The following is a 10,046-nucleotide window of genomic DNA, read 5'->3' as shown; positions in this document are numbered from 1 at the left end:
TGCTTGCAGCAATATTTTTTATTATTATTTTTTTGACATTTTGTCTGTCCGTAGCAGTGAGCTGCTTTTGTAACTTAATGGTCACAGGTTCGATTCCCCAGTTGGACACTGCCATTGTACCCTTGACCAAGGTACTTAACCTTCGTTGCTTCAGTATATATCCAGCTGTATAAACGGATCATGCAATGTAAATGCTATTTTTTTTTAAAGTTGTGTAAATCGCTCTTGATAAGGGCGTCTGCTAAATGACTGTAATGCAATGTAATGATATCAGATGTCAGACAGGTGTGTTTCAGGGAGATCTGTCATTCCTTCTCCCTTTCTGTTCTCTTCAGATTATATCATTTGCCGCTGCAACCTGGAGTGCCGAAAAGTGGCCCACTTCCACTGCCTCTGGTGCTCGAAGACCATACTGCGCAAAGAGGACTTCCTCAACCACCTCACCGTCTGTCAGGAGAAGAGCTTCCCGTTCTCCTTCCGCCTGGGCCACCAAACCCCGTTCCCCACTCCTGAGCTTCGGCCCGCACACCCCCCCCCTCCAGCGGGCGTCCCACAATTCCTGCTAGAATTCCCATCAGCCCCGGAAAATCAGGACTGTAAAATTTCCAAATGATCATTTTTAAGGTTTAACTACACATTAGAAATCTTTATGGCTGACTTTATGGGTCTGCAAAGAAACCTTTCATTTTCAATACTACATCGCTGTTCAGTGTACTCGACATCCTCTGGCCTTTGGTGACACAATACATTATAACTAAGGCGATTTCTGTGTTCCACATTTGTTTTAATCATTAGTTAATAAATCACCAGCTTTGCAGAAGCTCCAGCACCAGGTATTTCCCATTACATTTTTAGTGTTGTATATATTAGTTCCTTAATTGATTTTTTTTTTGCACCATTCTGAAATTCCCTTGTTGGTCGGGGGTGTTATGTGCTGTACAAAGTTCCCCTTCCATTTATCTATCCCTGTTAAATATTTACCTTTGTTGCCACAACGCAACCACAGCCATTACAGTTTGTGACTTTTTTTAAAATCAGGAATGCTGTCTAATCAGTTTTTTGTTTTTTAACTTGGCTGTAAAAGGGTGATGTACCAGGCAGATTTTATCAGGATATTTTAAGAGTAAATAAATGATGTGTGTACTAACTAAAACTGTGGCTAATTTGTGATTGTGTTTACCAATGAATGAGTTGTGTACATCAAAGTTGAGTACATCAAGGTTGAGTTATCTCACCAGATAAGACTTGAGGTCTTCAGGGTATTTTCCTTCTCAGGTATTGCACACAAAGACAAGAACAGCAGTCTTTGTAGGTGATGCACGTGCTGCTTTTTAAAATTTTTTAAATGTTTCTATCCTCCGGACATTACCACGATTGGGATACTTGGATGTCAGGCACGACAGGTATGGGAATTTCTCCTGATTTTTCGTGTCTCCAGGGAATTAAAATGTCAGAAAAAGCTCTTACAAACGGAGACTATGTAGGGGGCAGCTTTGGCACGCGCGTAAGTGATGCAGGAGAGAACTTCATCTTTGTGCGGTGGTGAGAATGTGCGCGTGACTGGCTGTAAATTTATTAATGAGCAGCTTATTCCAGTGGCTGTTGTAGATTTTATTTTATTTTTTTGTTTACTGTATAACACTGAATTTTTAGTGCTAAACTGAGAGGGCCTGGGAGAGGGTGTCTTAACCCTTAAGTTATGCAGGCAGTTACACAGGGGTTCGGTTGACACTGATATAAAAAATAATGCATTTTATTTAATTCAATTTATTTAACTGAAGTCTGAAGGCAGTTTCAAAACTGAAACTAATGTGGCAGGCGATTGAAGCCACACAAAATTTCCAGCCCCAACAGGTTTGAGGGAACTTCCAAAACTCTACAGTTACATGTGAGTTACTTGTTTTTTTTTTTTTTTTTTTTTACATTTACAGCAGTGTTCATGAACTACATTAAAACCAAAAAAAAAAATAAAAAATAGCCTTCTGTTGTAACTCTTTCAAATCTAGATAATGCAGTGGAACAGGACAAAAACAACAACCATTCTAATAATAATTATTAGAAAATAATAAACTTAGGTTTTACAGTGCTTTGCAATACAAAAACAAAATAAAATAAAAATACTCAAAATAGAACACATTTAAAAGGAAGCCGGCAAGCAATAAAGATAGTAGTAACTATGTCCATAAAAATTAAAAAACATTTTTAAGTTTATCTTTTAGAGCTTTAAATGTGTCAATAAAAGTTACCGGTATTTGGATGATCGTGGAACTTCCTGAATAACAAGGCGTGGGGATGTAAAAGGCAACAGCACACTCTGTGAAGGGCTCACAAAACCGAAAGTAGCGTTTCGAACCCCGGTCTCGTGATGGGCACGGGCGGGACAGACCACATATCCAGCCCGGGCACGTCACATTTCTTTCATACCATAGCATATCAGCTGGGGAGCGGCCTTGCACTGTTCACCCAGTGTTCAGTGTTCACCCAGTGTGCTGCTCTCTCTGAACTGAGCAAGTTCTAATGAGAAAATATAGACCAGTTTCAGCCACGGGGGAATTCGCATGTTAAATGACAGCCTTGGTTAAAATCACGCGGCTGAAAATAATATGCCGGAAATCTGGGTCCCATGACTGACACTTGTGGTGACATCGTTTCCAGCACCCGAGCCATGCCCCCCCCACCTCCCCCGCCATGCCCCCCCCCCCACCTCCCCCGCCATGCCCCCCCCCCACCCCCCCAACAAAACAAAAAAACATTCAAAGGGGAGCCAGCTTGTCTTGTTTGCTCAGTGATCAGGTCCATTGTGCTTCATCAAGCTGTTTTTTTTGTTGCTTTTTCTTCTCTGATAATGTTCTGCTCAGCACTGGAGTACTGAAGTGTAACGTCATGTACTGCGCCAAATGAGATGTACAGCATAAAACATTATAGAATAAGACTCAGCCATGTTTTTCTCATGAACATACACAATCTTTCTGAGAAATTGCATTAGTGTAAACAAATATAATTTGACCATTTTCAGAGCATAAAATATATTATAATATCTATGATATACAGAATATATTTTTTTACAGTTGCCTTTGCTCAAAATATTATTTTTTTGTTGTCACAGGTTTTTTTCTCAGTCTTTTACTTGGGTAAGTAAAAGTCTTTTCATGAAAGACCCTTCGCAGCAGCCAATCAGTTCGGGGATATTACAAATCAAAACATTTTCATTGGTTAGAGGGTGATGTGACAGTCGTATAAAAAGAGGAAACAGAAAGGAAAGTGACTCATACTAAGTCTTGTGACACCTGGGGAGATCATATCTCTCATCGCCGAGACGACGACAACAGTTATCGGAAAGTTAGAAGGCGAGCGCAGACTAATCTGGTTGTCACGGCAAACCCAACCATGGGTCTGAAGGTAGCTACGCTGTTGCTGCCGCTGCTGCTGCTGCTGCACGGTCGCGGTGCGGAATGTGCGCCGGTATCCCACAGTCGCCAAGACAACGGGCTGCGGCAGTGCCGGGCCGGTGGCATGACCGTCCCGGCGCTGGAGGTCCTGCCCGGCGGGGGCTGGGACAACCTGCGGAACCTGGACATGGGCCGGGTGATGAACTTCAGCTACTCGCTGTGCCTGAGCACGGAGGACGGGGCCTACCTGGTGCCGGACGAGGTGTTCGTGGTGCCGCAGAAGGTGACCGGCGTGGAGACCAACTCGGAGATCATCAGCAGCTGGCTGGAGCAGCGGAGCTCCACCTCGCAAACCGTCAACGCCGACGTCTCCTTCTTCTCCGTCCTCAACGCCAAGTTCTCCAGCGAGAACCAGCGCGTGAAGACCCACCAGGTCAAAGAGGGGTCCGTCACCACTCGCGTGCAGGTCTGTGAGCACATCCCCACACACACGCACGCACGCACACAGAGTAACGAACGCACATCCACACACACAGTAACAAATGCATATTCACACACACACAGAATAACAAACGCACATCCACACACACAGAATAACAAACGCACATCCACACACACAGTAACAAACGCACATCCACACACACAGTAACAAATGCGTATTCACACAGACACAGTAACGAATGCACATCCACACACACACACTCTGAACTTTGGCACTTATCTTTGGAAAAAGCTTACTGAACACAATTTTTTAAAATACTGTCAATTGTAATTTTGTTTTGTTGGCGCATTGATTTTTTAAATAATAAGCTTTGTTATGCTCAGAATAAAACAAACTGATGCTTTACACAGTTTTCATCACTTTCATCACTATTTAAAAATCATATCTTTTGCTTGTGCCTCTCAACATTTACACTCTTTGTATATGAAGACAAAGCTATTTTACTAAAGCAATTTCTTTTGATACTTTATGGCTGCCATACTGGAATATTTAAGCAAACTTTAAGGACATGCCAGTACTCTTACTTGAGCACTGAAAATGAAAATATGAATACAGAATGTGAGAAGCAGAGTGAGGAAGTGCCACTTCTTCTTTTTAAAATATGGAACGGAAATGGAAAAGCAGAATTTACAGGCTCTTTTTTTTTGTTTTGCCTTCGATTAACTTTGATCTCATTTCTGTTTCCGCTTGCCCCGTCTCTCCCCCCACCCCCCCACAGGTGCGTAACTTCATCTACTCCGTGAAGGTCCACCCGGACTTCACCCTGGACTCCCGCTTCACCCAGCAGGCGCAGGAGATCGCCGACGCCCTGGAGAACAACCGCACCCGGCAGGCCACGTACCTCTCGGAGAAGATGGTGCTGGACTACGGCACGCACGTGCTGACGTCCGTGGACGCCGGTGCCACCTTGGTCCAGGAGGACTACCTGCGGGCGTCCTACGTGTCGGACAGCGAGTCGGCCCGCACGTCCATCACCGCCTCGGCCGGCGTCAACTTCTTCAACAAGGTCAACGTCGGCGTCGGGGGCGGGGACACGCACGAGACCTCGGAGACGCGCACGTACCAGGGCAACACCACCTACTCGCTGACACAGAGCCACGGCGGCGTGCCCTACTACCCGGGCATCACGCTGCAGAGGTGGCAGGAGAGCACCGTCAACAACCTGGTGGCCATCGACCGCTCGGGCCTGCCGCTGCACTACTTCCTGAACCGGGCGGCCCTCCCCAACCTGCCGGAGCCCACCGTGCGGAAGCTGGCGCTGTACGTGAGCCAGGCGGCCGAGCGCTACTACGAGGTCAACTCCCACCCGGGCTGCGTCAAGCCCGACTCCAAGAACTTCAACTTCCAGGCCAACGTGGACGACAACTCCTGCGAGGGCCCGGCCACCAACCTCAGCTTCGGCGGGGTGTACCAGGCCTGCACCATCCTCACCGCCGACGCCGGCCCCCTGTGCCAGGCGCTGGCCGAGAGGAACCCCGACACGGGCGACAACTCCTGCCGCCCGCCCTACACCCCCACCCTGCTGAGGTCGGAGGTCAGGGAGGAAGCCTACAGCAAGTACGAGTGCCACCGCCACTGCCACAGTTGTTGGATCTTCGCCACCTGCTGCAAGCAGGTTTGTGGGGATTCCTACCACGTTCGGAGGGCGCGGGTGGACACCTACTGGTGCTCCACCACCAGCGGGGTCGGTAGCCTCTCGGGGTTCCTCTTCGGGGGGTTGTACGGCCCCACCCTCCAGAACCCCCTCACCAAGTCCCACAGCTGCCCCCCAAGCTTTTTCGAACAGAAGTTCCTCTCCGACGGAGTGAAGATCTGCCTGAGCAAGGACTACGAGGCGGCGACCCGCTTCGCCGTCCCCTTCGGGGGGCTGTTCAGCTGCAAATCTGGCAACCCCCTGGCCCGGGGCAAGCTGCAGTGCCCGCCGCAGTTCAGCCAGCACACGGTCGCCATTAGCGACGGTTGCCAGGTTCTGTACTGCGTGCAGTCGGGCCTGTTCACGGGCGGGCAGCTGCTCCCCGTTCGCCTGCCCCCCTTCACCCGCCCCCCCCTCGTTGGCATGATCGCCACCAACACGGTTGCCGTGATGACAGAGGGCGAGCAGGCCTGGGTCCGGGTCGGGAAGACCAAGATGTGGAAGCTGGCCGAGCCGGGAGAGCTCGAGAAGATGGGGAAGATGTTCGACGGGTCGTCCTCCCAGCTGTCGGGAGGTGAGACCTTCGGGATCATCGTGGGCGCGGTCATAGCGATCGTCGTTATCGTTGGCGCAGCCGCGTTCCTGCTGAAGAGAAGGAGAGGGGGCGGGCTGACACAGAGGAGAGGGTACGAGGAGTTTCACAGCGAGGGAACGGCTGAGTCACCACCAGGGGGCGATACGGTGGTGGAGGCGGAGCCCGAGAGAGGGAACGAAGACCAAGCCCAGCCCCTGCTGCCATGAGGGGCGTCGGTCAGGTGCAGGACCAAAAAAAAAAAAACAAATAATCATCAAAGGAGAGCTCAAAGTTTTAATAAGCGAATAATTCCTAACGACTGATAAAACTTTTTTTCTCTGTTTTTTGTGATCTATAGACAGCATCGAAGGGTGTTTGTACTGAAACGCTGTCCCTTTCGCATATGTAGGCGACGTTCCTGACGGTGACCCGACTAACACACAAAATGAACGCCTGTTGCATTTGCACTGCTGTTGTAATAATGTCATAATTTTTGAAGAGCATTAAACTTTCAGCTGCTTTATTGAATTGCACAATTGATCACACAGTTTATCACACATGTTAAAACCAAGGCAGTGCATTTCCACCATTGTTTATCTTTCTTCTGATTAAAAGGTTTTAAAAATAATGGACATTCCAAAATGTGTCTGTTATTTCAATGGGAGAGACGCTGAAACTACTAAACAACTAAAATCTTTTCAAAACACTTAAAAAAAAAAAAAAAAAAAAATCTTTCTAACATGGTTGGAAACTTCATCAGACATTTTACGAACACACACACACACATTTTATCAGACATGCATGCACACACACACTCGCTCATTTCCTAACGTTTGCTTCATTTCACATCCAAATGCTCTTTTCTATGTATTTCTCTTTTTGTGAATGGACATTTCTTCTTTTGTATATACTTTCTTGTCGTTTCACTTAGAATTTAGCAGCAGAATTCCAAGAGCGTTGCAACTCCTTTTTTCCCTGAGTTTCTAAATCAGCTGAGGCAAAAAAAAAACAAAACAAAAACAAATAAATAAAAAAACTCCAACAGTGGGACAGTCCCAACAGGGACTGTCAACAGTGTGAGGAACGCAGCAGGGATAAGGTGACTCTAGAAGAATTTTCCTACAGTTGGATGCCTCTGAGTTTGGATTGGTAAATGGACGTCACAATTGATGCCTCTCCTTCACCCATTCACAAACACACTCACACACCAACAGTGAAAGGCTGCCATGCAAGGTACCAATCAGCTCGATGGGAGCAATTAGGGGTCAGGTGCCTTGCTCAGGGCGATACTTCGACACGCCCAGGACGGGGGATCGAACCGGCAACCCTCCGGCTGCCAGACAACCGCTCTTACCTCCTGAGCTATGTCGCCCCTGGATTGTGGGCAGACAGCAGAGAAGTCTGGTTTCTGTACTGTTTGTGCTTTCCCCAGTGGCTCAGATAATTGTCTGTGCAGGTAATTGCCATAATTGCAGGTTTGAGCCACGGCTATATCATTGGCTAACGAGGAATGACCAGGAAGCACACAGCAGCAAGACATAATAGGCTTCATCAAAACAGGGTCAGGTGTGGAAAGCGCCAAGTAATTACCCACTCAAACACAAATTACAAAATGAGTGACTGTACCTCACATGAGTACGCATACACAGTATGTTTGAACAAACATTACATTTGCCTTTTCTGAAATGCTCTAAAATTACATTTACGTTCTAAAATGTCAGCCCATTGATAATGTAAATGATTTTGAAGCATTAACAGTTTATAATATAGTATAGCAGTTCAGTTTAATACAACGATGCTGCTTGATCCATTTTGTATACTGGAGGTTTAACTCATGAGGGGGTTAGTTCTTTGACACTGTGTTCTTCATGTCAGTTCCTTTTTCACAAGTCTATTCACAGCCGGTATAAGGGGCCAATAAAAGTTTCACTTCTGCCCAGGAACTTTATGTTCCTCTTGGTGGCACACGCATGCACACACACGCGCACGCACACACGCACACACACACGCACACACACACACTACGCGAGCACCGGCGCACACACATGCACACGCACACACACGCACATGCACTATGCAAGCATCGGCACACATACTGTGGTACCTTCAGCAGAAATAGTTTGGTTTTTTCATTCAGGAAAGATAAATAAAAATTCCAGACCATCAACAAGAAGTTAGTTTGTTGCTCCATAATTCCTCTCTAAATCTATGTAACACTATTTTCATTTAAAGTGGGGTTGAGATCTCTGCAATCCTGAAGTGACAACTTTCTCCAACAGTTTTCATAAGTAATTCTGTTTCATGAGTAAATAGGTCTCCTCTTCCCTTTAGAGAAAAACGTTATGGACAATAATCACCGCTTTCATTCACTTGGCAAAGAAAAAAAAGAATCAAGAAACAGAAATTGTATAAATTCTATAAAAGAAAATATGAACTCCTTCTACAGATAATATTATCACAGCATATTACTGCATGTAAATGCATATAAAAAAATGTTATTATTTTTATTATTAATGACCTTGGCCAGAAGAATGAGCCACTTTCTATAAAACAGAGCCCTTATCCCTCCGCTGAGGCATTCGGCCTCATTCATGAAACGTGCGTACGATCACATTTTACCGTAAACTGCACGCAAGACCATTTCCAAGAACACTCTGGCATTCATATTTTTTTTTCTTATCTATATTTGTTCATGTCTGTTTCCTCATACTCATCACATGAACAGTATTGTGCATAAGATCTACAAACAATCAGCATTCATCATCTCGTACACCTGGGATATGCGCAAAAAAACAAAGGTCTGCGCATGTGTAATGAGTCCCATATTGGTAGGAACATTTTTAAGAAGGAAAGAAAGAATAATTTAAGAAACGGTTTGTAAATGAGGCCCATTGTATTTATATTTAGTTCAGACAACATTTTTGAACTAAACAGTGCCCTCTGCTGGCTGAACACCTCTTACAGCAGCAAATAATTTCCTAGGTCTCCCAAGCCAAGCTAAAGTTAATTTAGCTCGAGCAGCTCAACACGATGAGGATAGCAAGGGCGGTATTTATTTCATTACTCACTCTTAAATGTCTAATGTTGTTCTTTCACAGTGCATTAATTTAAAGTAGAAAAAAAAAAACATTCTACATGGTCCATATTTTAGCAGCACTGAAGTCAAGCATGAATATCAGGATTTCAATCAACCAGCGAGCAACAGCACATATTTCCTGTCAAGACTGTTTCCTCATATTTACAAAAAACACTCACTACCTGTGCCAAAAATGAATAAAATATTTTTTCATGTTGATTACTCATATATAACCAGAGGAAATGCATCAGGAATATAAAATGATAAAGCCCATATATTCAGAGAATACTAAATCTATGAAATATATACATTTGTCACACAAATTGGATGGAAAAATATATTGCAAATAGATGTAACTTTTATGACATTGAATATTGTATCATATTAGTGCATTTTCACCTACGGCCAGGAGATTTCACAGGCAGATATCGGCCCACGGAGAGCAGCAGTTCCTGAAATATATCGCACACATGACTGAAAGGTGCTCTCACTTCCTCAGTCCAGACGGATATATTTTTTTCGGCTCGCAAATCAAGGTTCCCACAGGTGAGAGTCATCGCCAGGTAAGAAACACCCAGGTAAGAAACACCCAGGTAAGAAATACCCAAGTAACAAACAACCAGGTAAGAAACACCCAAGTAACAAACAATCAGGTAAGAAACACCCAGGTAAGAAATACCCAGGTAACAAACAACCAGGATAAGAAACACCCAGGTAACAAACAACCAGTCCGTGGATGAAGCCTCTAGAGGACTCTCAAAAGACAGCCAATCAATAGTGCCTCTACGAGCACCTCGAGAGTCCTCTGTGCAGAGGCTGCCGAGTGACATGTTCCGTTAAGGCACTGTTCTAGAACACGGGCCCGGCCAGCC

The 10,046-nt window shown here is 45.4% G+C and overlaps 1 protein-coding gene across 1 annotated transcript; it reads left to right on the top strand.

The window, feature by feature from the left end:
- Window positions 1-1,259: 1,259 nt before the first annotated feature.
- mpeg1.1 (macrophage expressed 1, tandem duplicate 1) lies at window positions 1,260-6,726 on the top strand. The gene is made up of 3 exons (XM_064297296.1): window positions 1,260-1,403; window positions 3,107-3,855; window positions 4,610-6,726. The coding sequence occupies exons 2-3, from the start codon at window positions 3,388-3,390 to the stop codon at window positions 6,323-6,325; spliced, it is 2,184 nt and encodes a 727-aa protein (XP_064153366.1). The 5' UTR covers window positions 1,260-1,403; window positions 3,107-3,387; the 3' UTR covers window positions 6,326-6,726.
- The last annotated feature ends 3,320 nt before the right edge of the window (window positions 6,727-10,046 follow it).

Source organism: Anguilla rostrata, chromosome 10, assembly GCF_018555375.3.
Source record: "Anguilla rostrata isolate EN2019 chromosome 10, ASM1855537v3, whole genome shotgun sequence".
Taxonomy (NCBI): domain Eukaryota; kingdom Metazoa; phylum Chordata; class Actinopteri; order Anguilliformes; family Anguillidae; genus Anguilla; species Anguilla rostrata.
Note: the sequence above shows the minus strand (reverse complement) of the source record. Positions and strands in the feature narration are given on the sequence as shown.